Source organism: Uloborus diversus, chromosome 1, assembly GCF_026930045.1.
Source record: "Uloborus diversus isolate 005 chromosome 1, Udiv.v.3.1, whole genome shotgun sequence".
Lineage (NCBI taxonomy): Eukaryota > Metazoa > Arthropoda > Arachnida > Araneae > Uloboridae > Uloborus > Uloborus diversus.
Genome location: NC_072731.1, coordinates 188,519,385 through 188,547,163, shown reverse-complemented (window position 1 = coordinate 188,547,163; position 27,779 = coordinate 188,519,385). Strand labels below are relative to the sequence as shown.

Here is a 27,779-nt window from a genome sequence, read left to right as displayed (position 1 = left end):
CTGTATTCAATATTACAATAATAAAAGCATTTTAAGAATTTTGAGCTCAATAGTGACAAAGATTACAGTTACTTCCTTTTATGTACTAGCAACTTTTTTGAATTAACTTTTTTTTTTTGTTGTTGGCTTACAAAAATATGCTCCGTGAGAAAAATAAATAAACGCTTATGTGCTACAAAGGGAAAAATAAAGCAACCACATTAAAAAAGATTTTGTCTCCACTGTCTTTACATCCATGAGCTCATATATTTTTGCATGGAAAAAAAAGCTGCTCTGTTACCCTAACACACAATTTTTTTTTGGCTATTTGTACTTTTTAAAAAATGATATGGTGGTCATACTTTAATGCTCATAAAAGTTAATGTAGTTTCCATATTCCAAAAATTTTAATAATATTGTGATTTAGGACCTAATATATGTCTTAGCTAAAAATCAATTCTGAAAGGAAAACATGAAGTTCATTTTCATTAGATGTAAAATTCAAGAGCAATTTAAAGTTGCTTATCAATTATTAAAAGTTGATTACTTTTGGGCATTAAATGAGGGGAAAAAAAGAAAAAACAAAATAAAATGGAACTTTAGAAATATATTTCCATTTTCCAATAGTATATATTTTTTAAATAAATATTTTACTTGATTTCTCAACAATAAATTTATTCATTTGTTCATTAGATTGATAACAGTGCTAAAATTAGCATATTTGTCGCCATGTTTCATCTGTTCTTTTTTAATTTCTAAAATCCCAAACAAATATTATTATAAAATTAGAAATCATTTAATTCTAATAAAAATAATAATAAAAAAAGCTGCTCATCTTGAAATTTGCAACATTAAACTAATATTTGTTTGTTGTAATTCAAGAAATAAATGACAGTATACGAAATATTACAAAAATATAGTTAAAAACATCAACAAAATAATAATATATGACAAATAATGATTGCAAACCAAGTAATTCAATAACTGAAAAGCAAGAATACTTTCTCATAACCTCCGAAAGCAAAACAAATACACAGAATATACTTATTTAATAATAAAAATAGAATATCTTCACTGGGATATAAGAACTTCTAGATAATTTTTTTTTTCTTTACTTGTGCTGGGGGTATCTTAGGTTTGGGACAGCTGGATGGCGTGGATATGGGGAACAGTATGAGAAAGAGGCCGATGGGTTAGGATACATAGCAGGATAAGGAGCAGTCTGGGCAGGAAAAGGAGTTGCAGCTTGAGCACCAAAATAAGGAACATTGTGAGCGCTTGGGATTTGTGGAGGTGCAGGTGGATAAGGAGCCTGCCTCATAGGCATGAAAGAATTATTTTGATTAGGGGAAAAGTTAGAGTTAGGTGGGACAAAATTATTTGATACGGGTGGTGGAGGAGGAGCTTTTCTGTGCCTGTTAGGGCGGGTTGGTGGGGTTGAAGTTATGTTTCCGCCATCCTGCAACAATTTTGCTAGCTTTTCAGACTTGATCCTCCGCAGATGAGCCAATTTTCTTAGTTCTAGATATTTTTCTAGGAAGTCTTCAACAGTGATTTCCCCTTTCAAAAAGACATCAACAGTAGCCTGAAAGAGATAATTTTGGTCTATCATTTCCATTTTAATGTAAACAAAGGTCTCATTATGTAAATCGACATATAAAATTTTTGTATCATATTTATACTAGGAAGTGGTGGAGAAGAAGTTTTTGGCTTAAACGTTTCAAAATAACCATATGGTTGGGACAAAAATGCTAATAGTTTCACGAAGTCAAATGTTATCATTAGAAGAGGTGTCATTTAAGTTTGAGAGTCAAAAGAAGTTTAAGATCTTTCTATTTTTCAAAACTCATTGCTGTTTTGATATTACCCTGTTTGATTAAAAAGAAAAACTCCTTCGATAAAAAAAGTATTTTTGTATTGCTTAGGAAATATTTAAACCATCTTCAAAGGCTTAGAACATTTTCCCCAAAACAAATTACGAAGGGGAATAAGAGGCACTTGCTAAGTACTTTTCCATAAGTAAAAACTAAAAGTTATCTTCAAAAGTGGCACTCGAAAAAAAAAACAATTAGACAGAAGAGATTGATCAATTCAAGATTTTCTGCTTTAAAAAATTGGTATCTAAGAATTATTGGGAATAACAATAACTATGAGTTAATAGTTTCATAATGTTTATGTCCCACAACCCATAAGCCTGGATTTCATAATCAGGGACTGTTTCTTGAGATATGATGTGCAGACAAAAGGAACCATTAAAAATGCACTTTTTTACTAATAATAAAGCTAAAAGTCTCTCTGTCTAGATGTCTGAATCTCTGTGACTTGCATAACGTCTAGACCGTTCGGCTGATTTTCATGAAATTTGGCAAAGTTAGTTTGTAGCATGCAGGTGTGCACCTCGAAGCGGTTTTTCGAAAATTCGATGTAGTTCTTTTTCTATTCCAATTTTAAGAACATAAATATCATAAGATGGACAAGTAAGTTACAAAATTATCATAACGTGGCAACGTAACATGGGTGCAAGCCAATTGGCGAGAAAATTCACCATAATTTTTTTGTAAATATACAGGCGAGCCAAAAGACCTTTTAATTTTTCTATTACGGGCAAAGCCGTGCGGGTACCACTAGTAAAAAATATAAACATTACAATCTAGTATATTGTGGACATCACAAAACCTGCCCCAGTCTTCGTGTGTGTGTGTGTCTGTATATCTATATATATATGTGTGTGTGTGTGTGTGTTTGTGTGTGTATGTCTGAGCATATTACATGATACAGAGATACCTATTAATGACTTAAAAAAAAAAAAAAATTAATTTGAATTTTGACATCTTGAATTCAAATTATGTTTTTCGCAATCACGAGTGTGTGTATGTAGGCATGTGTGTTTGTGCGCAGGCATGAATGTGTGGGTAGTTATGTGTGTGTGTGTATGTATGTTTTTGTGTGTGTGTGTGTGTAGGTGTCTGTATGTATGCATGAATATGTGAGTAGTTGTGTGTATGTTTTTGAGTGTGTATGTGTAGGTTTCTGTATGTATGAGTGTATGTATGTGTAGGTGTATGTGTTTGTGTGTGTGTGTGTATGCGTGCATGTGTGTGTGTAGGTGCGTATGTATGCGCGTGTGTGTAGGACATGGATGCAACCTGGAGACGGCTTTCGCTATAGGAGCAGCATCGTGAGGACCCGGTCGATGGTGATGCTGAAGAGGGTGGCGGTGGGAAAATAAAATCAAAGGACATCAAAACACAGGGTTCGTACTCAATTTCAGAAATAAAATGAAGGAGTTTTGAAGGAGTAAAATGAAATTTTGAAGGAGTACTAATGGGCGTCATTAAATGATGTCGCCCTTTTTTTTATTTGACCCCCTTCCCCTTTATCCCAAAGTGTCACACTTCACTTAACTCCTCCTCTTGCCACATATTTTTTTTAAACATATTGTTACAATAACTGTGTGATGTCACTTTTTTTCACCCTCTCTCTTCCTCTTGTCACAATTTCATGAACCTGTTTCCCCCTCAAGACATGGCATCATTAGTGGATGACCCTTTTTACAATATCATAACTGCAACCTACAAAACAACTGCTTTTTTAACATAATCACTTATTATAGTATAACTACTTATGTATTATTAAATATTAAAAAAAATATTACACAAACTGACTTTTGCTGTTGAGAGTGTGGTGGAGGGAAAAGCAATAACAATAAAACTTGAAAAAACAGCCAAGCACCATTTAAGCATGTTTTACTTCATTTATGAAATGTCTTAGTCATCTATTAATATTTTCACCTTCAACTTTTAAGACTTCTATGCTCAATTTGTAAATCACACCTTTATGAAAAAATTAAATATAAGAAATAACTACATCAAAATCATCCCATTGACAAAGTTAGTTGTTGACTGAAATATTTTAAGTTACTGCCATAGAGGAAGATTATGTATTGAACTAAAAAGGAAGGAGTTTTGAAGGAGTTAAAACCAAAATGAAGGAGTTTGAAGGGACCTTCATAAAATTTTCCTAAATGAAGGAGTATTGGATGAGTTTTGAAGGAGCGTACGAACCCTGAAACAGTCAAGTGAGAACAATAAGCAATCGTGATTGCTCAAAAAATATTACCTCTGCTTCTTCATCAATTTCAGAAGTTGCAGCTTGCAGTAAAGCTAGGATAGTTTCTTCAGATTGAACTCCGATTTTGGATTCTAAATGCAGAAAAGATAGCATTATAGGTAGTAAGTTTATTCTCATTTAGTTTTTCTACTTTAATTGCAACTATATTGAAATGGCTCACTTCAATTTAATACCTAAATATAACCATCAGCAGTGCTAAAAAGAAAAAAAGTAAAGGCCCAGAAAAAAACACCATTATCTTCAAAACTGCATGTTTGATTTTTAGGCCATGTTAAAAATCCTTAAAAAAGCTGATGAAGTATGTTTCTACATTCTAAGAGAAATTTAAACGACTGAAGTAATATGAAACAGCTTCATTGGCTGCGATCAACTACTGATCCAATGGATTGCCAAAATATATTTTTTTGAGGTCTGAAGTAGTTTTTAGTGGGTGAACCGCCTATTAGTTTTGAAGGCTCCATAAAGGTAAGAAGATCAACATTTTTGTTAGCTGTAAGGTGCATCTGAACTTGTATGTAAAAAAATACAGCATGAAGAGGTTGGCCACCCCTGTCCAAAATACTTCTTGAAAGGCAATGTAAAAAAGAATTGAATGTAATGAGCATCTTGAAGCTTTCTTGCATTAGAGAAATTGTATGCAATGCATTCTTAAAAAAATCTACATGTAAATTTTGTTAGTAGAATTTTAGCCTTCTTTACATAAGATACATGAAATAATGAGCTTTAAGTTTACGTATTACTTTATGAGATAAATAGCAAATAATAATAATTTCTTTTGATGAAAAAAAAAGTATCTCAACAAAAATAAGATCAGGTAGTTTTGATCAGACACTTGTAATAATGGTTGGTAAACTTTGGTGAATAACAATGGTCTGCTGATAACAAACTACTTGTTGATCCTGCTTTTTCATCAGTTAGGCCTCCTGATGACAATACAAGCACAAGCTAACGAATGTTTGCTATCTTACGTAGTAAAATGCAGAATTGGACTTAGTTGGTCAACATGGCCTTAGTTGGCGCACCCACAACATACTGTTAAGACATGTTACTGTATAGCAACCTTTGTTCATTGTAACAAGAATTTCATTGCAATGGAATTCAAGCAAAATAACAATCAAAACAGGACTGAACATTCATTTTGTTGAAATGAGTTTTTCGTTGTATTTGGCATTTGCTGTAATGAGATTTTGCTGTGCAATCCAATTGGAATTATTTTTTTCCCCAGTTTGTAAGATTTCCTGCGTGCTGCACAAAATGTGTCTGTGGGCAAGAAGTAGCATATGGGCAGCAGGTCGTAGACCCCTGCGATTGACTATAAAAACATCTCCTTGTGAATAGTACTTTTTTAAGTTAACATGAATCCTGTTCAAAAAATACATAGCCTATTTGGAAGGAATGCACCCAGTTAATCCCAGTTGAATCTGCTTAGTGTCACCATGTTCGTACAGATCAACTGATTTCAAAGCAGTTTGTTAGTTGCAAATACCAACATTAGTTGATCAGCTAAGCAGTTGTTTTTAAAGGCTATGTTCGCCGACTTCGACCGATAGCTACCGGCTGGTTGATCACATGACAACTAATGACGTCAGACGAATAAAATGCAGGTGAAAAATACTTATTATTAGTCAAAAATGTCACGTGCTTCAATCAACCAGCTTAAATTGTGGATGACTGGTAGATCATAGAATGGTGCAGTTAGTCATCGGTCAACCAGTCAAGGTCGGCAAACTCAACCAAAGTGTTTTTTTCTTTTGATTGGTGCATTTCAAAAATTGATTTGAATTAGCAAAGAGATACTGAGAAGGAAAATTTAAACTAACAGTTTAAAATAAACTATTTATATGGGTAAAATTGAAAATACTAATATAATTTAAATTTTATTTAAATTAGTGAAGGCACAAAGTGCAGTTTGTCCTCAGCACAGAGCTTTTCAGCATAGAACACATAATCAGTAGTGTTCCCATAGGATATATACTACATGTACGCCGTATACTCTCAAACATTTTGCAGACAGATAGCGTAAACCCTCAAGCTTCAAAAATTTCCATATTACAACATATTATGTATATGATCGCATACACATTAGGGTGGGCCGAAATAAGCTGAAAAAATATTTTTTTCGAAATCTATTTTTGGATAGCGTGCAAAAGTTGCATAGCGAGAAAGTTAGCACTCACAAAAAATTTCTTGGATGCTAAAAAATATCTAGTTGGCGCTATTTGACACTAAAAAACTGAAAAAAAGAGAAAAATGAATTTTTTTCGAAATTTTTTTTTAAAAACTAAATTTTAAATATTTTTATGGAATGCACCGAAAATGTTATATAATGAGCCAGTTTGAGCACATAAAATATTTCATCGATTCTAATGAGCATTTGACTGCTCCTTTTCGACATCAAAAATAGAAGAAAAATGAAAAAATATTGAATTTCTTTAAAAACCAATGTGAAAATTATTTTTCAAAATTAAATCATAGTAATTATTATCACGCAATAGTATCATACATTTTCTAGAATTACATATAGAGGTAATAAAATTTTGAAAAAGAAATCTTCAAATTAGATTTATAATACCTCATGCATAATGAATATAATTTTTTGGAATAATATTGTTCCTTGTTATCATATGATGGAAGTTCTTTCCTAACTTGAAGTTTGGCACGAATGTATGCATCTCGTGCATTTTCACCACGAATTTTTATTGCAAGATAGATATCATATTATTCTTAACAAAAAAAATTTAAGTTAAGGTTTACAGGCTTTGGATCTATAAATTTTGGACCCCTCTCCCCCACAACAAAATCTGTAGCACTCCACAGAGTGAATATTTGAAACGTTAAAGTCTTAGTGCTAGTTTTTTTCCATTGTTTTTCAAATTTCTTGGGCTGTTGGGCCCCTTAAAGCTGTGCCCCCCCCCCTGCACTGCGAAAATGCAGATTTGGGACTGAAGGGGAATTTGTAAGAGCAAGGCTATTACATTCTTTCTTCTCTTCTGATCATTATTCGGCATCTTTTTTTAGATAAAACGTTTAATATGTTTTATTCTAAAACCTTTTAATTGCAAAATAAATAAAGAAATAAATAAAAAATAAAAATAAACAATTCAAAAATAAGCTTTTCCTTAAAGCAACAAATGAAACTAGGACTTTCTTATGCATAAGACTTCAATTACCTAGAATAAATATTTATAATTTAGATCAAGGATGGACATGCAAATAATGGGCATAAATCATCATCCTCCTCATACTTGAGCTTATAAATAATAAAAATCAGCTTTTATTTATGTTTTTTGATAATTCTCTGGATATTTCATAATTCTGGATGATTGTTGATAATCTTGATCAATGTTACTGAAATCGGTTGAATTTTGTTGTTAAAAGAAAATAATAATAATGATTAAAAAAAAAAACCTGAAATGTTATGCCAATAACTATTGAATAAAGTATAATTTTTAAAGAAATTCCATAAAAAGTGCCCATTGCGGGCACATCTGTCCTGGTAGATGTTAAAACAACGGCACTATTATTTAAAAAAAATAATTTCAAAGCTAGCAATGTTTAAAGCATGCAAGATTTAGATAGCTCTGTTTTGAAGCAACTAAAATGTTGTTTGCATAATTAATAACTAAATACAATGTTAGGAATTTATTTATTTCTTCGCTACTTTCAAGTTAAATTATACAATTAACTATTGGACTGTTTCTGGTTCCCAGGGTTCAATACACAAACTTTTAAATTAAATATAAATGTTTTACTATGTTTTATTAAAAGGTGCAGTCAAGCAAACCTAAGAAGATAATATTTTATATAGTTACAATTGAAAAAAAAATCACAACATAAATTACTATAGGTCAAATTACACCTCATGATTCAGCCAAAGCTTTGTTTCATCAGGGGTGCCCACCTGGGGAGGGGGGGAGATCATAGCACAGACTGCGCTATTGAAATTCTTAAGAGGGGGGGGGGGATGTTTTAAGGCATATTTTCCTCTTTTTGGACGAGCTTCCAATTTGGGAGGGGAGTCTTCATGGTTGGGGGGGGGGGGGGGTGCACTCTTGCTCTTAAGGGGAGGGGACACCCCAGGTTTCATCACTAATTTAAATTTTCATAAAAGCTTTTTGAGAAAGACAAATAAAATTATGTTTTTTGGAATCAAATAACAGTTGAGATAAAAAAAATTACCTATTTGGCTCTTAGATTTTAACAATAGTGTTTTTAATTCAAGAGCTCTTTGATATGATTCATCGAGTTCTTTCTTTTGCTCTTGAATAATGTCTTTCTTTGATAAGTTGTATTCTGAAATACTCCTGTTACTTGCTATAAGCATCTCTCTTTCTGCTTCTATATCTTTAACCTAAGAAAACGAGAGAAAGAGTGATATTTTGTGGACTTCACATTTAATTTGCAACAAATAAAATGTAAGGCACAGAGTTTTCATTAATGTGCCAGATCCGAGCAAGTGAGATGTGTATCTGATATTTCCTCCTTTCATTTTTCTCCAAAGCAGAACGACGAGTTTTACTGCAGAAAAACATTCAATGTCAGTACATGCAAGAGGTTACTTTCATAGTCTCGGAAGTTTTTTAATTTAACACATATGTGAAAATTCTGAAAAAAATAATTTACAGGGATATTTTCGTTTCCTCAAAAAATTCACGGCTCGAAATACAGCCAAACAAAGATGGCAACCTGGATGTCAGACTTAGATAAAACGAAAAGCTTTCTTGCGAACACAAATCTTAACTGGAAAATTTTCTGCAAATAATTATTTTGCCTAACTCACCCTTGAATAAAAAATTAAATTTATATTCAAATATGAAAGAGACAAAAAAAAGTGCTTTAAATCATTTAATTTTTTTTTACAATAACATATAGTTTGCTTATTTTTCACTAAATGAAGAAAACTGCCAAAATCATTATTTTTTTTACACATGTGCTTTAAAAGGCTTTTGGAGAAATGCTTTAACAGAAATAAACTCTGGGATTTTCTTAATTTTTTTTTTTTTAATCAATGTAAGCAGTTTGAAAAAAAATTTCTGCAGAGCCTAAAATTTTCTGCGAACGCTGTTCGCGCGTTCATCTATAATATGCAAGACTGCTGGATGCCATTTCTCATTTGTGATTTTGGAGAAAATTTTCAAACTGCTTTTTTATCTTCAGAAGAGTTCACAATATTTTGTCGAGTTTTTCTTTGATTTGAAAGGAAACCACTTTCTCTTGAAAAGAATAGCCACCATTCGGAAATATGTGTTAATTTTTCTTGCTGAAATTGTAATCAATTCTTTTAAACTCGAAAGCCGCCCGTCATGGTGAAAATTATTTCTACATTTGAACGAAGCAATTGCCTGTTTGGGAATATTTTGATGGTTAAAATTTTAACCCTAACACCAGTGGATTAACCCTAAACTCCAGTAGATAGCGTCAATTTGCATCTCCAGAGCTCAAATACGCTACCTTGCTGTGATTAACAATATTATCGAAAAAGGTAAAACATTCCATTCCACGTGTTTTCTTTTGGGTAAATTACAGGCTTCAGATAGTTTATAGTGTAATTTAATTTGAGACCAATAGAAAAGAAAGCTTCCTACAAACACTATGATAAATTACTGTCATTCACTAATCTTCAAAGCAAGTTATAAGTTACAGCATTTGTTTGTTTTAACTTTTTCATCCGCCATTGGACAGTGGCTGCAGTGCCCCCTATAGTATATTGGAGTTGCGAATCGTTTTGCTTCTTTCATTTTCCTAAAATGAGTCTTACCAGTAAGTCGCCGGATCAAATTCAGCCTTGTCACAATAAAGCTTTTCCATGCATGTCGAACATATTATCAAATTATCATGCCGTGGTGCGATTTTCATTGTTGAAACACGCGGGTTACTTTCCAAGTAACGGGTTATCCAAGGCTAAATTTGATCTTAACTGTTTCTGTTCTATCCATCTCTTCTTTGTCCCATTAATATTTCTAAACGGTTTCGTTATTGGCGATGATCATAACATGGATTCGATATTACACAGTAAATAGCACCGAACTGTATGACATCGATCATTTGCTATTATATATGAGGATGACAATCTTACCAGTGAAGCAGTTAAGTTCCTGCATCGAGTTCAGCCTTGTCATGATAAAATGCTTCACTGCATGTTAAATATTTCCAAAAGATGTTATCAAATTATCATACCGTGGTACGAGTTTCATTGTTGAAACATGCGGGTTACTTCCTCATCAGCTATTATTTATATGTGGAGTTTTCAAAATTAATTTTTTTTAAACTGTTGATCAGTATATTGAGTAAGTACTACATTCCCTAAAAATTAAAATTTCCATTCTTGAGGTTAACAGGTTTTAGTTATTAGACAGTTGGAAAAATAGAAACAAGATTGCACAATGCAAAAATTTTTTTTGGCACTACACTAAACGGATGCGTGCGGAGGGCTAATGCAACCCCTCCCAGGCTTAGATTGAACAATTTTGAACCCCTCTGCAACAAAATCTGTAGAACCCCTCCCCAGAGTCGGCAAGTGTATATTTGCAACGTAAAAAAGTCTTAGTGTCAGATTTTAAAATTTTTACTTTTTGATTTCTTGGGCCGTTGGGCCACTTAAGGATGTGTGCCCCTTGCACTGCAAGTACGCAGATCCAACCCTGAGCTCTCAGCACAGGTCTAGTGCTCATGTAAAGTGAGTGGCCTTTCACTGAAAAAGGTTGTGCACTCCTACACTAATGATTCCCATTTACAGGGAAGGTTAAATGGAGGGTATTGTATAACTAATCTCACGTTAATCTCTTTATCTTTTTCCTCTTTTGTACTAGTTAAGAAAATAAAAGAGTTTAAAAAGAGCTGAAAAGCAATGAGTGCATTTCAGCTCTTTCTAATGGCTAAAAAGAGTATTGATCTATTAAGTGAATTCCCGGTCTTAATGTTCATTAACTATTAAAGAGTAAATTGTAAAAATAGCAGCAAAAGGATTTTCTGTCTCACTCAAAGGTCAAGTGGTTGGTCGGTTTCATCAAGAAAATCAGTAAAATAAAAGTTAAAAGATGGTTATTTGAAGCTTCGAGATAAGTAGTGATCCAGATTAAGAAATGACCTGAATTTTCCATGTTGTAAAGTTTCTACAGGAGTCTTTCCAATCAGTGTCATATACTGATTTCAGTTCAATGGCAATGGCAGTAAGTACTTGTCTAGGGTCTAATGCTTGTTTTTTATAGCCTAACTAAAAAGAGTAACATTGTGAGAAGAGGATTTGAATTTTCGGAAGACTAACTGTTCTTCAGCAATCAAAGAATTAGACTCCAGGTTCCAGTTAAATCTGTTGTAAACTCTGAATCGCACATCATGCTTCATACTAATTTTTGCCTAGTTTTTAACATAAAGAGCATTTATTGTTTTATAACTTCTTCACGTACCATTTGTCAGAGAAACGCTGTATTAATTTAATGAAATTTCTCATTATACAGCTCCCTTTTTACCGAATCACAGTTCTCTATGAGATTAAATCAAACATTTAAATTTTGAAAAGTTAATGAGGGGACACAGAGCTTAATTTCTATCTCAGCACTTCATTGTTGTTTTCTTTTCCAACATGTAATTTTTTTTACTTATATTAATTTTTTTACATGTGAATGCGTTGAGTAGAATGTGGGGCTCTTGTACTTCGTTAGAAATTAAGATCTAGTTTTAATACATAGTCTATTCTAGACACAGCCTAAACCAACAACCATCACAATAAAAAAAAAATACAGATAACATACCTGCTTCAAGTCTTTAATTATGTCCTCTGATTTTTCGTCATTGTTTAAAATATCTTTCAATTCATCTGCATTTAAATGCTTAATAAATCCAGTAAGGTGACTATAGTCTGGCGTAAACAAAGTATGTGTTGCAGAATTCATGTTTCTAGCTGAAAAATAAAACAATGTAAGTTTTCACATTTTTTTTATTATTGTTGATTTTGGATTTAATTATAAAAATAATGAAATGTCCTAATTAACTAAAAAATGTTCTAAAGGTGAACAAATAATAGAAGCATCTTAAAGCATATTTTCTCTCCGTTGGATTTGTTTCTTTTAGCCAATAATAATAGACTTCAAATTACTTTATAAAGATATTGACAAGTCTAAAATAATAGTATTTAAGTAAATGACAAATGACGCTATATCAAGCGGAGAACACTTTTTCGTTGTACTATAATCCATATTATCGACATTCATTAGAAATGTTACATTTTTTAGAGGTGATTATTCAACATTCTATGTCAGAGGATTAAAAAAATAAGTGGAGTTAAAATACAAATAGAAAAAGTACTAATGAAGTCCAACACTTACTCATCTGATTGCAACAAGTTTCTTTCTTTTCATTGTCATAGAGATAAAAACAAAACTTATGTTGCCATATTCCTTTGATATGTTAGAAATAGTTCTTGCATAAACATATTTTTTTTTTTTTCAAACTGGGAAGAATTGCGTATGAAAGTAACATTTCGCACACACAACTCTTTTGTTTTTAATTTTAGAAAGGAAAATTTTTAAACAAGGGCCACGTTTAAGCAAGTTCGATATGAAGGAGGGACAAAAACAAGAACTTGAAGCACATTGTTTGTTTCACCAGACTTGATTGTAAAAAACACATGCATTCTCACAACTATCAGAAAGATCACAGCTCTTTGACTAAGCTTTTTGGTAAATACTACTATCTGAAAGATCGTTATGCATCTAAAAGATCATAAACTTTGCTGATGATAGTAGGTTTCTCCGAATTTATCCTATCTAACTCTATGTAAGATTTTCTCGCTAGGTGGTAGGATGGTACTTTCAGTTCTTCATTGAACATCTCAACACAGTTTTTGATGGCTTTTTAATAAAAAAGATATTAAATTGACCACTGTTACCGAGGTTATGTTTTGCACGCCGTCAATTCAACATGTTTAAAAAATAAATTTATACTAAGTTTATTATGTTTGCTTTGTGGTAATTTTAGCACTCGTTAACAAGAATTTGTTTTTAACCATCTCCTGATACCTCTTTTTATCTGTATTTTATATATTCCTGTCAAAATGAAATTGCTGAAACCTAACTGGATCTCTCATGACGGTAAAGCTATTTTGCATATTTTAATGTTTCACAATAAACCTTTTTTTTTGTTTTTTAGTTTGTAGTATGCCTGTTAAATAACAAAAAATATCGTTACATATTGTGTTGCCCTCCTGAAAGCATTTGTGCGGTGTTTGTTTACATTTCAACTGTACGTTACACTGCTTGAGTTTCACCGGCGTTTTTGTTAAACTGCAAATTATACCTCCTTCAATCGAAAGGCTGCATCTTTTCACCTGTGCTAAACTAATTGATGTATGAAAATTTGTTAAAGCTTTGCGGCTTTTTTCGGTGTAACGACTGGACAATTAATGTATTTAATTGTCTTATCTCGATGGATTAAATTATGAAATTTTCTAAGCTTTTGTATTACCTTTTGATTTTTTCTTTTTAAAATTTCTTGCTTTTCTAACCACAAGGTTTTTCATGTCTCGATGGTATAGATCATAATTATTTGTAGCTTCTTATTTATTTATTATTGTTATTTTTTTTTTGTTATAAACAAAGAAAATATGACAGCATTTCTTCAGGCCAAGTACGTGAGGTATGTTGGTCTACTTTAGAAAAAACACACAAACAAAAACTTTTGGAAGAATTGGAAGAGCAAAATTCTAGTAGTAACAGTGAAATTGTTGAAGACCCAAGTTGTGCTGATTCTTGAGAAAATGAATAGTTCTGACAAAAGTAGTAGTTGGTCAATTTAATGTGTCATATTGATCTTTAAACTTATATTTCTTCCATGCTTAACACAGTAGAGCATACGTTTGTTACAATATTAGATATCGTTTAAATTAGGGATGCACCGGATAGTGATTTTGCCGGATACCGGATATCCGATGCCCCCTTACCTGCCGGATTCGGATATCCGGCATTTCGATTGCATTGCATGTTCGCATATTTTTCTACAACGCGGTTTCAAAACAATAAATCAAACTTGTTCCACATATCATTTTTTCAAAAACATGTTAAGTACATTCAAATGTACTTTTTTAGAGCCTCTATGTTTTAATTTAGGAATTGTGCTACATATAAAATGAAACATTAAAATATTGTTGTATTTCAACAGATTTTTTCGAAAGAGACAAACTTTAGGCAAAAATTAGTTGTGTATGTAATGTACACATGGTTTAAACTTTTAATTATTCATAGTTGAAATCTTAAAGGTCATATAATGAGTCGTATTTGTTATTAGATTTGCATGATGTGTAGAAATTTTTTTAAACTTCATCATAAAGTAATGCATTTTCTTGTTTCCAATTTAGAAATAATAACAAAAAATAAATCTTTGCTTTGAAATATTTTTTATTACAGATAATACACTTGTAAAATTTTTCTAACATACAAGTTAAAAAAGAAAAAAATTAAAACAGGGCCAGTTTGACTCAAAAAAAAAAAAAAAATAAATAAATAAATAAAATAAATAAATAAATAAACTTAAATAATCAATTTAAAATTTTACTTTAATTCCAGAAATAAAGGTACATTTTCTCTAAAGATGCAAATTAGCGTCTTAAATATCGGGATGCCCACCCCCTAAAAACAATAAATACCTTCCAAATAGAAAGCCCCCCCAAAAAAGAGAAAATACCCCTAAAACACCCCCCTCAGGTGGGCAACTCAGTTAACAACTTAATCAACTTTTGCTAATATAATCAACTGAAAATTTTACTTTAATTCCCGAAAACAAAGATGCACTCTCTCTAAAGATGCAAATTAGCATCTTAAATACAGGGGTGCCCCCCTAAGAGCAAGGGCCCACCCCCTATAAAACCATAAATACCCCCCAAATAGAAAGCCCCCCAAAAGAGAGAAAAATACCCCTAAAACACTCCCCCCCCAAGGTGGGCACCCCAGTTAACAAATTAATAAACTTATGCTAAAATAATCAACTGAAAATTTTACTTTAATTCCAGAAAACAAAGATTCACTCTCTTAAAAGATGCAAATTAACATCTTAAATACAGTATTAAGAGTCATTCTCAACGCGTTCACTTTTAAAAACAAATTAATAAACTTACGGTTAAATAATCAACTTAAAATTTCCCTTTAATTCCAGAAAATAACGATTCACATTATTAAAAAATGCAAATTAATATCTTAAATACACTATTAAAAGTCGTTCTCAACATGTTAACATTTTTTTTAAACATAAATAAAATTATACTTAAATAATTAACTGAAAACTTCACTTTAATTTTCCGGGTAACTGCCTGGATATCCTGCAAAAAACTGTCGGATATCTGGATCCGGAGTGGCTTGCCAGATCGGATACCTCATAGTTCCGGATAGTTAAAAAATCAGCCGGATACCGGATAGTTACCGGATATCCGGTGCATCCCTAGTTTTAAATTATCATAGAAGTTTTTGTAATGCAGACTAACGTATGCCACTCTCAAGGCACATTGGTATGGTTCACAGGGTTCTGTTAAAAGTTAATAAATTGAGCATTTTCATGAACTTCATGATGGAAAATCAAACTATATAGTAATCTCCCGATTTTCTGTGGGTGGCTTATCCGTGACCTTTCACACTGTTGATGATTAACTGAATGTAGATAAATGCGCACGCAAACACGTAGCTAGGATTTTGTTAAGCTGGGTTCAATGTTGCACAAACTTTAAAAATGGAGGCATGCTAAATCAGAAGCATTAACTGTTAATGGTATAAATCAATACTATTCCAATTAAAATTACAATCAATAAGTATGATAATTAGCTTAATTAAGTAATGATATAATATAAGTATGATAATTAAAGCTTTGCAATACATTTGCTTTCCAAAAAAAAAAAACTCCTATTTATTTTAACTACATTATCAATTGTCTAACTCAATAAATACTCCATAATATCCCTCTCCTGACAGTTTCGAATAGGATTTTGGACAAAATTTAATGCATCTATACTCAAAAATATCGCCAATGCTCATTAAAGAGAAGCTTGAAATGTTTCTTCATTCATTTAAATTTTTAGAATTCGTTCAACAATAAGAAATGGAATGATACTTCTAATCTTCATCCCTTTTTTTATAGTGTTTTCATATAAAAGCTTAGGAAAACATTATTAAAGCTGTTCAAACAACTAAAATGCATAGAAAAGTGTTGTTGCTCGTTACGTTAATAAATATTTTCTTGTGATGTATTGCTAAAATAAATATCTAAGGATCAGTTATGGTATTTATGATGAATTAAGTTAAACAATATAATTTATATGTCAAAATTTTGAAGAAAATTTGACTGATAATTTGTTTATAATTACTATTTTTCAGACCATCAAAGACATTAAACATTTTTCTTGGACAATTTCTATTTAAGGAGTTTTGCATGTGGGATCATTTAAAGATAAGAGGAAGCATTACTTTTAGAACTTAGGAAAATAAATGAATACACTTACAAACATATTGTATATACATAATATTTTTATGTATAGTCTTTACCCCTCAGCAAAAAAAAAACAAATAAACTAAATCAAATCCGTAGTTCTGTTCATTATGCTGATTCAAAACAACTTTTTTACAAAATGTTCCATTATAAATTTAAAATTTCAATTTAAACAACTGTAGGGGAAATGACCGATAGCAACAGTAATAAATTATTACAGTAACCCCTCGTTATATCGTGCTTTTCGGGGGACAAAGAAAAAGAGCGATATATCCGAAAGCGCGATGTAACGGAGGGCATTAAAAATAGTTATGTCTAATGCACAAGTAAATTGGCATTCGTTCTTTTTGACATTAGTTTCTAATGGTTTCGATGTGGGTACTATCACACCTATTGAAATTTAAACAAGATTGAAATTTAAGTAAATTTTCACTGTCAGAAAGTTAAAATCATCAAATGGCGAATGAAGACCATCTTTCTGAGCTACCGCGAGATAAGAATGAGCATTCCAATACCCTCTTATTCCGAGTAGGTTTTCTAATCCGTTTTACTTGCTGTCGAAATTATGTGAAAAGTAAAAAAAAACAGATTGTTTCCAGGAAACTATTTCGCCCGTCCAGATCATTATTCCTTTCTTTGATGCAAATCCTTGTTTGTGCAACCAAGTACAAATCTTTTCTGTACTAAAAGAAGGGCGTATGTTCTCTTCTACGTGGGCTACTATGACACTTGCTTGATGTCTCTCACTCCTTGTAAAGGCAATGTATCAATACAAAAGAAGATGTCAAGTAGTTTACAGACCGTCTTCAACTGAAATATACTGTGCGGGTATGTACATTTGGATAACAGGAATTGCTGCTGCTTTTCCAGCGAATTCAGAAGAATTGCTTCCTTTTGTTCATTGACAAAATAGTGAAGAAAGAGACCTTCTCGGTGCAATACCATATGTTTTCAGAAATGGTTTCAAACTTAAAGCAAAGTTTTTTCTTATTTTAGGCTTTAATATTTCGAGAGACAGAAGAAAAGGGCGATATATCGGAATGAGCGATATGACGAGGCGCGATGTAACGAGGGGCTACTGTACTACAAAATTTGACGCTCTAAACCTAGTTATTTTACTAACAATATGTAAATGTAAAAATTTTAAATTTCTACATTTGGCGGTAGTCATCCAATTTCGATCCTTTAGGAGGTAATCTTTGCCCTACTTGTGATAATACGGCAGCATCAAAATTGGATATACTGTAAAAAGCTAATAATCTTTCAGTGACAAATATAAAAGATTTATAGGTAATTTGAAGCCTCAATTAGCAAACATTTTGCTCTAAGTTATCAGATGTTATAATCTAAAGGTTTAAGAAAAGACAGATCTCTAGTAAAAACTCTAAGAAAAGTTGTAATTAAAAATCTAGATACAATTTAAATTGATATTTTGAAATTATATAAGAACTAGAAAATCGGCCCTAAAGATATGATGGATGAAAATTGTTTCCACATTTGAACAAAGTAATTGCCTGTTTGGTGACATTTTCGTAGTTGACATTTTAACCCTAACTCCAGTGGAAGCCTAATTCCAGCTGAAGCCTATCCCTAAGCTTTAATAGATAACGTTCATTGTTGACCACTTTTTCGTTTCTTCAGTGCCCTGAAATGACACAGTCTTACAGTAAAACAGTTAAGTTACTGGATCCAGTTCAGCTTTGTCAAAATAAAGCCTTTCCCTGCGTTTTAAACATTACCAAAACATGTTATCAAATTATGGCATTGCTCGAGTTTGATTGTTGATGACGCCAGGAGCGTTACTCGATCATTAGCTATTGTATATAGGAGGATAAGATTAGGAATAACAATTATTGTTTTTGCATTCTGAGTCTGCTGTGCTTTTTAATTATGAATGTACAGATACTTATTAAATAATTCTTGAATACAAAGAAGTCAGTAAATAGCTATCAAAAAATTTGCTAAATAAAGCATATGCACGAATATTATATAGTACCCGTTTTACACGGTTTCAATTAGTATACGTGGTTTAAGATTTGACACCTTTATTTTATTTTAGGTGGATGAGTTTCGGTTGTACGCGGATGCGGCAATGCAAACAGATAACATTTTCCCCCTCTTTCAAAATTCAAACTCCTAAGCATTACAGATAAGTAATAAACTGCATTTTGGCGTGCTAATAATCGAGCTTGGGCCACTGGAGACATTTTATGCGATTGGTTCCAGACCTTTTTCCAGAAGTAAAGTTATTAGACTCACACAGTTCAAAACTCACCGGAAGAAGAGCTTTTAGGAGTGACAAAGGATTCCATAACCAACGAAGATACCAACACCGGTGACACACAACCAAAAACGTTCACATTGAAAATGTTGAACCATTTCTAGACAATAGAAATGATCTTTCTGATTTGTTAGTGAAGGAAAATTCTATCACGGAAATGACACAAGTGATCATGGATGCGTTAATGCTCTGCAAAGAATTGCAGAGAAAAATTCTTAATGACTGCCAAAAGACTATCATAGCCAGCTCCTCTTTAAAAACAGAACACGAAATTAATTTATGTTTTCTTTATGCAAGTTGTGCATAAAAATCGACATAAGTACACATTAAGCTTACTATACAATTAGCCATCACTAGAATGAAGTATTTTTTTATCTATGGAACCTAACCCCTGTTTTAACATTACGATTAGTTCTCAATTTACGCAGTTTCGATTTCGATTTATGTGGCATTTCCGTTGAACGTAACCCTCACGTAAAACGAGGGTCTACTGTATTTTATTCGAAAAATAGAACTAGAATATTTCGAGAACACCGTCGAACGGTATAAAATGTATCCTATTGTTGGTCTCCTAGTTCTAAGCTACCTCCCCACCAATTTTCAGCTAACTCGGTTCAGCCGTTCTTGAGTTACAAATAGTGTAACTAACACGACTTTCTTTTATATCTATTATATGGATTACATACAGTAGTATGTAGAGTGACACCGCATATCATTGATGCCACAGAAACTTTCCACATAATTGATATTTATCCAGATTACATTTACAGATATAATTAAGATTTTAAATGGAATTAATTATGGTCATGATATGCATTAATTGCATATTTGTATTTTAGAGGGTACCACACTCATTGTTGATCACTTAACTTCAAAGCATTTGATCAATCATGTCAACACCAGATTTTATTTTGTTATAAAACATAATAGATGCGGCTTTTGGCTGCTCCTGAGTTTATTTGTTGTGATATAAAGTGGAAAGGAATATTACGACTTTTTTCTTTTTGTTAATGTGTATAAACATATTGTTACATCATCAGTGATACCGAATTAGGAACTGTATCTCTCGTGATGTAGATAATGTTTCAGTTGGAATTTTTGACCTGTCTTTTTTTATTTATTTCTTTTTATTTATTATTATTATTTTTTTTTGTATTTACTTATTTCTTTTTAATTTATTATTATTATTTTTTTATTATTTCCAATGGTTGGCAGCAAGAAAAGGTTACAAAGAACAAAAAAAAAACAAACACAATACACAGAATAAGGAACAATAAAGTAAAATATTTAGCTGCCGATACGCTCTCTTGCTTCCCAATAACGGTCGCATAGGCTACGTCTGGAAAGCTGGGTGCAAGTGTGCATGTGACGAATGTCCATTTCTTCGTTTGAATTGCAAAGGGGACAATTGGGACTCTTGACAATCCAGGGGTCTGTCCAGGATTTTTCACAGGGTCCGTTTTTTGTGAAAAAACAAATAATTTTATGAAAAATGAATTAATTTTGTGAAAAATCAAAAAAATTCGCAAAAAATATATATATATATATATATTTGTTAAAACGAAATTTTAGAATTTAGAGATGGCACAAACTGCATCAATTAAATTTAAAGTTGAGTGTTTTCCTTTTCTATGACAAGAAAATAATTCTGGATTTTTTTCTGATATTTGGCGGGGGGGGGGGGGCATCGCTCTTTCAAGTATCAATATTTATCTACCATTCTACATTATGTTAAATTATATTGGATATATTTCTGTACAATATTTAAAATAATTGTAACAAAAATATAAATAAATAAAACAAAATTCAGAATAGGGTTCAGCATTCAACTTTTTGACCCAAGACACTCTTAAAATGCACAGAATTTCGTTTAAAACTTATAAATTCCGTGATTTTAACGAAAATAAAAAGATATTTCAATTGTTTACCTCTTAACAAACCTCTTAACTTATCAAAAATTCGAAAAATCGGATTCCCATAGCGGATGCAAAGAGATCGCAATTCTCAAAGTAAAGGCATCAAAGGTATAAAAACGGCTTGTAAAAGAAATATTTTTGATAAAATTATTTTAAAATTGCATTTTAGAGTCCTATGATAACATATCATTAATATCTGTGGACAGAGTTGACCCCCCCCCCCCCCGAAAAAAAATAATAAAATAAAATAAACCATCTATTCAGCATTTTAATTTTTGACTCATAACAGAAAATGGAATTTTGCTTTAAAAACTTGAAATGAGAGTTCTAACAAAAATAAAGAGACTTTTCATTTATTTGAATCCTAATAAAGCGAAGTTAGCTTGAAAAAAGAACAAAATATGATTCTCATATCGGATGTTAAAAGATTGCATTTTTCAAAATGTAGACATCTAAAGAAAAAAACGGTAATTAAAAGAGTTTATTTAAAGTTAATCATCCTTGTTAGCATCGAAAAATCAACACCCATATAATTTTCTTCCAAAATAACAATTAAACATCGTACCGCACCGTAAAAACGCAAATATTGACAAGCCGCAAATATTGACAAGCCGACAAAATGATGAGAATATTTTCTAATCAAGTTGTTATAAAGGTTCAACGCCAGAGGCTAAGTGGTGATAGTTTTGAAGTTGGTAACCCTATCTGAAGCGATCATATTTTTTCCTCACCCTTACTATCCCTTTGCAGTTCTAAGTTCATTTCGCAGATATATATTATTATTGTTTATTAAATCATGAGCGGAGAAAAGTGCTTATCAATGCCTTTTCAGAAAAGTTTACAACAACATCGCTGCTAATTAGCTGTGATAAAACAAACAACCATTATATTTATTTGGCAGTAGCAATTATTTATCGCTTGCAGGAGCATCACAAGAGTTCCGATTTTTTCTTTTTTTTTTTTCAAAATTAGCCGATTTTGTATAAGCTATTCCTTTTGACTTAAAAAAAAGGTTCCAAAAATTATCGGTTTATACACAGAAATATGCGTTATTTTGCTTTCAGATTTGCTCTTTCAATAAACAATTTGTGACAGATCCGATCTTGTTTATCAGAATTTTGTGAAGGGTCCGTTTTGTTTGATCGGGATTTTGTGAAAGGTCCGTTTTGTTTGATCAAGATTTTGTGAAAGGTCCGTTTTGGTTGATCGGATTTTTGTGAAGGGTCCGTTAACGGACCCAAATATCCTCTGGCCAGACCCCTGCAATCCTCAAGCGGTGAAGATGTTTTAATATATTATTATTTTTGCGTATACCTACCAATGTTGGAAGCTATGACAGCAGAGCTTGAGCAAATGATAGTGGTGATAAAAATTATAGATATCATTTTTCGACCCAACGGGCCACATGGATGAGCTTGGTGGGCCCCATGTGGTCCGCGGGCCATAAATTGAGCATCACCAATATAAAAAAAACAAAATACTAGAAATTCACTATGAAATATCAAACCATTCAACCTAATACATCCAGTATTACAAAAAAGACTGGAGAAAAAACATTGTTTTCTAACACACCATTCAACGTGAAACATAGGCATAAAATGCTAGAAAAACAGGATGTACACATTTCCCAAGATAAGGATGGGAGAAGAAGTTCTATTTAAATAGAAGAGGGTGTCAGAAAGAAAATTATTTTGTGCTCTACAATTCTAAATTTACCCGGTTATTGAGAGTAAGAGAAGCGTTTGGTCATTGAGGCTAGGGTTAAAATGTCACTGTATTCAGTGAATAATCGGGAGTTTACTCATGATGAGATAAAAAATGAACAGTAGCAGATCAATGCATGTTGATCTCCGCCTACTGTGATATGTAATCAGGGTTGTCAACTTTTTGACAGTTGGCGGTTTTAACTGCGGTTTTTACCGTCATGTCAAAACCCCCTTTTTAACGTGGTTTTTGTCATAATCTTAAAAAACCTAAATTTCTATCCAAAACATGTCTGAAACTATATTGTTGGCAACAAAATTCCCTTAACAACTGTTCTTTTTATGAATTTTAATTTCATTCAGTTAGACATTTTTTGATTTTCAGATTTTTAAAATTATGTGTCATAAAAAATCCCAAACATTACTTTGATTCAACAAGTTGCCTAGGTCTGTAGAATAAAAGAGTTATTATTATAGAATAAAAATTTTTATAAATTGCAATATATTCAGAAAATTAACAAATAAAATAGACATCTTTAGTTATCATTTACACATTAAATTTAATTGCATTCTGAACCTTTTTTCCTCTCAAAGTATGTTGTTACAAAATACCAGTTTTTGAAGGTTTTTTGTATTCAAAGTTCATTTTATCATTTAGAAAGGATCAGTCCAAAACTAAAGAAAATCCTCTCAATTGATGCCGAAATATTGATTTATCCACCGTACATTTGCTGAGACATCCTGAACTGAGATGTAGCTTCCTATATATGGTCTAGATTCAGCTTTAAAAGATATTAAAAACTTAAATGAATTTGGTTGCTTCGAGCAAATATTAGCTCTTTAGAAACAGAGAGTAATTATATTAATTTACAGAAAATGTTAATAACAAAAGTTTAAAAAAGTTTCATCAAAAATACTTAGATAACTTATGATTAATCACTGAGTGCTGATCAACTTAGCTTTACTTTTACTCAAAAGCAAACAAAATTACATAATCCTAACATAGATACTTGTAGCTAATTGCTTTATGATTATTAAATAATTTAAACTGAACTCCTTTACAAACTGGGTTTAACAGTTTTAATATCCATAACGATTTTTACAGAATGAAATTCATTGACAGGAACATTTCTAAATTTATGAACTTAATTTTTATTTGACTTGATTAATATGTGTAAATTATAGTTAGATACATTTTTCAGCTGAGGCAATCTTATGTGTTAATAAAATATTTCAACAATGACTATATTTTAAATTATGTCAGAAATAAATAAGTAAATACCTTTGTGCATAAAAGTAAATGGTCACCAACAATGGCTTGACGCACAAAATTGGCAGATTACTGCATACATGTGTTTCTAGGTGTCAGGGAAACCTCTTTTTCAATCCAAATAGTGGATTTGGATGAAAAGATATCCATTAAAACCTTTTACTGGATGTCTTTTCATCCAAAAGCTCATTATTTGCATTGAAAAAGAGGTTCCCTGAAACCTCAAAAGACATGTATGCAGTAATCTGCCAATTTTGTGTGTCAAAATGTTGTTGTTCACCATTTAATTATGTCAGTATTTGACAGTTTTTGACATGTCATGTCAAAAACCCAATTGTGTACTTGATAACCATTAAATAAATTAAGTAAATTATTTTGTATTGGTTTAACAGCTTTTAAATTCATATTAAACCCTAATAATTCTCTACATAATCATTTTTAGGCCATCCTATATTCTCTGTTGATATACATCCTGATGGATCTCGTTTTGCTACAGGGGGACAAGGTAAGAATGTTGACCACATATCATTTCAATATTTTATTCCCTAAAAAAATATTTTTCTTTTCATAGCTGTGATTTCTGCTATAGTTTGATAAATTAGATGGAATGTATAACTATCATGTTTATTTATCCAAAAAAAAAAGTGTTTTAGTGATGGATGGATGTCATAGTTTAAAATTTACATTAAACAGTGATGTAAACATGAAGTCTATAAATGTCACGTAAGCACAGCCAACCATTAAAAAAGTAGCTAAACTAACCTTTATAAAAGAACCTGGAAAATTTTTGTTTAGTATATTGAAAACCTGAAAAAGTTGGAAGTTGAATTTTTTTTTAAGTAGACACCTTGCCATGGTCCAAGTGATTAAATACTAGACCACCAAAGATATTCTGAAAGTATAAATTACACAAATAAAGCATTAAAAAATGTTTTTATGTTGGCAACGGTATTTTTAAGCATCACTTTCAACACTTTTTTTTAGCATTTTTCAAGTAATTGTATGACTTATTTAAGCATTTAATGTTTAGTGTAAAATATGTTTTTTTTTTCCGGAACCTTAATAAAAAGTTTCAAAAGTATCCAGGCCCCAAGTAAAATTACTTGCCAGCCCCAGGTCTGAGTGAAACATCATAGATGTTTTCTAAAATTTCTCCAGCATAAATTGAAAGAATTTATGCATGCGTGTATTTTTGCAGGGGCCGATACTGGGCGAATTGTGATATGGAATATGTCTCCCATTACTGATGAGGCCGATGAAAAGGATGAAAATGTTCCAAAGTTGTTATGCCAAATGGACAATCATTTAGGTAATCTTGTCAACTTCTGCTACCCCCTGAGCATCACTATATTTCATGTTCAGATTCTTACCTTTTCTCTCTTTCTTTTTTTTTTTTTTTGTTGGTGTTTATAGAACAAATTGTTTTTCATTTTTGCTAATAGCAGTTCCAATTGTTTTCCTCAGTTATGATTTTTTTTTTCATACTACTTATGGTTAGACACTCGCATTATTAAAGTAGAGTTTGGAGAAAATTCAATATTTTGCATATCATATTACTCCACATTAGCAGGCATGTCGGGAAAAAGCGAGGTTAATCAGCATGCCGAGAAATTCGAGTTTTCCGGCATGCCAGATAACTGGAGGTTTATTTCACAGCAAAACAAAAGTAAATTTCCCCATTAAGTTCTAATCAGAAAGCAAACTACTGTAAAAAAAATAAATAATAAGTCCTGAAAATAACCTTCTTTCAAAAAAAAAAAAAACTTTGGCATATGCTTTAGTGCGGCTTTGTGGCACATTGTTGGTTGATATTATTACAAAATTAAACTCTTTCTTAGTACTAATAAGATATGTATAGAACTTATATTTTTTATGCTAAGCACATATTTTTTATAGTATTTTTTTAATAGCCTCGATTTTTCGGGCATGCCAGAGAGGACTAAGCAAGTGTTATTGAAAATCTGTCGACCCCCCGAATTTTGTGGCATGCCGGCTAATGCGGGGTAATACGGTACTTACCTAAGTTAATGTTTAATTAGTTTTTCTTGCAAAAAAATGCATATTAAGTAAAAAAGTATCTATTGAAGCTTTGAACTTGAGAGTGTTGTGAAGGTTTATAACAACACCCTAATTTTGTATAAGAATTTGACTCCATTATTTTATAAAAATCGACAAAACTTTATTTACATCACATATACTTCAAGAAGTCGTCATTTTTATTTTCTCAAGACCAAATTCGTAGAACACGATCTCGTGCGTCTTTTTCACTTTTTTTTAATTACGTGTTGCCATTCGGCAGTTTGTGTTAAATAGAAATAAAATAATTAAATTTAAGAATTAAAAGACATTAAAAATATGGATGAAAATATAATACTAGAGAATTATCATTACGTGGTAATAATTTTGACTGAGAAGGGCACTTCAGTACCCCCTTCCCAGTAATGATGATAATAAATGCGTTGCCGAAAGTCACGCATTAACCACGAATGACATGTCCATAATTCTTTGGGAAGTGAACTGTTCGTCCATATTTTGTCCTATATGAAGTTTCTTCATCCTTTTTACGCATTTCTTCTTCTGGTTGGTTAACATTGTCCTTGTCAGCAGACAGAAATGCTGGTTTTAGCCTGTCTACAGACACAGTGACATTTTTGCCTTTTATCATTACTTTGAACACTTTCGCGCCGCGCTTGATGACTGCATAAGGTCCGTTGTATGGCGGCTGAAGACTTTTCCGCACCCCATCATTTCTGATAAAAACATGGGTGCAAGTTTTTAAGTCTTGTGATACGAAAGGCTTAATATTAGAATGTGATTTTGTCGGTAAAGGAGCAAAATCGTGAAATATATCTCTTGGCTTCTGTATCATAGTTTCAGGGCTTTTTATAACCGAATGTTCATCGAAATAATCTCCAGGAAGTCGAAGTGAAGTTCCATAAACAAGTTCGGCTGGTGAAACATTCAGATCCGTTTTAATCGCTGCACGGAATCCTAGGAGTATGGTGGGAAGAACTTCGGTCCATTTTTCATTTCGTCGAGCTTTTAAAGCACATTTTAATGGTCGATGTCAGTTCTCAATAAGACCATTTGATTGAGGATGGTATGGTGAAATTCTTATCTTTTCGGCACCAATGAATCGAGTTAATTGTCGAAATAGCTCAGACTCAAATTGACGACCTTGATATGATGTAATTTTTTCTGGACAACCAAATCTTGAAATCCATTCAGACATCAACGTCTTAGCGACAGTTGGTGCTGTCATATCACAAATAGGATATGCTTCTGGCCATCGCGTTGCCCTATCAATTACCGTTAAGCAGTAATTCTTTCCTTCAGATTCTGGTAGTGGTCCTATTAGATCAATGTGTATATGGGCAAACCTAGATGTGTTAATATCAAATTTTCCTTCTTCAGTTTTAGTGTGCCTGAAAACCTTTGATCTTTGGCAGTTTAAACACTCTTTAACCCATACTTTGATATCCGTAGCCATTGAAGGCCAAACAAATCTCTGCTTAATAAGCTTAGTCGAACCTTTTATACCTGGGTGTGTTAAATTATGTAGGTTTAAAAAAACTTGTTTACGAAAACTTTTTATTAGAAAAGGTCGTGCTTTTCCTGTAGAAATATCACAAAATATTTCAGTTTTTGAATCAGGCATAGTAAGTAATTTTAATACTAAATTAGATTCCTTATTTTCTAAAGCAGATTTAAGTTCTAAGTCAGATTTTTGTTCAACACCTAACTTAGCGTAATCTAGTGAAGTAGGAAATTTAATTGTACTTATTCGAGAAAGGGCATCGGCTGCTTCATTTGAGCTACCTTGCAAATATTCAATGTCAGTTGTAAACTCAGAGATAAAGGATAACCATCTACTTTGCCTATTTGTGTAGGTATCTCGTTTCTTTTGAAAAGCAAATTTTATTGGTTTGTGATCAGTGTATATTATACATTCTTTCGCCTCGATGAAATGTCGAAAATATTTTACTGATTCATAAATGGCTAATAAATCCCTATCAAAAACCGAGTATTTTAAC

General features: G+C 32.0%; 2 protein-coding genes across 2 annotated transcripts in view; one reads left to right on the top strand and one right to left on the bottom strand.

The window, feature by feature from the left end:
* Positions 1-1,085: 1,085 nt before the first annotated feature.
* LOC129223842 (vacuolar protein sorting-associated protein 37B-like) lies at positions 1,086-12,467 on the bottom strand. Its single transcript, XM_054858210.1, has 5 exons — positions 12,435-12,467; positions 11,862-12,010; positions 8,290-8,461; positions 4,099-4,181; positions 1,086-1,564 (listed from the first exon to the last, which is right to left on the bottom strand). Exons 1-5 carry the CDS (start codon positions 12,436-12,438, stop codon positions 1,091-1,093), a joined length of 882 nt encoding a protein of 293 aa, XP_054714185.1. The 5' UTR covers positions 12,439-12,467; the 3' UTR covers positions 1,086-1,090.
* Positions 12,468-13,162: 695 nt separating this feature from the next.
* Positions 13,163-27,779, top strand: part of LOC129217772 (protein HIRA-like) — a 93,696-nt gene continuing 79,079 nt past the window's right edge. The window contains exons 1-3 of the mRNA XM_054852118.1: positions 13,163-13,199; positions 24,188-24,250; positions 24,944-25,054. Of these exons, the coding sequence (XP_054708093.1) occupies positions 13,163-13,199; positions 24,188-24,250; positions 24,944-25,054 (211 nt within the window). The remainder of the gene's footprint in view (positions 13,200-24,187; positions 24,251-24,943; positions 25,055-27,779) is intronic.

Excerpts from the sequence above, each read along its gene's own strand:
- LOC129223842 (XM_054858210.1), bottom strand. Across the intron at positions 8,462-11,861 it reads TAATTAAAGACTTGAAGCAG|GTTAAAGATATAGAAGCAGA; the intron begins GTATGTTATCTG and ends TCGTTTTCTTAG. Across the intron at positions 4,182-8,289 it reads AAAATCTAAGAGCCAAATAG|AATCCAAAATCGGAGTTCAA; the intron begins GTAATTTTTTTT and ends TTCTGCATTTAG.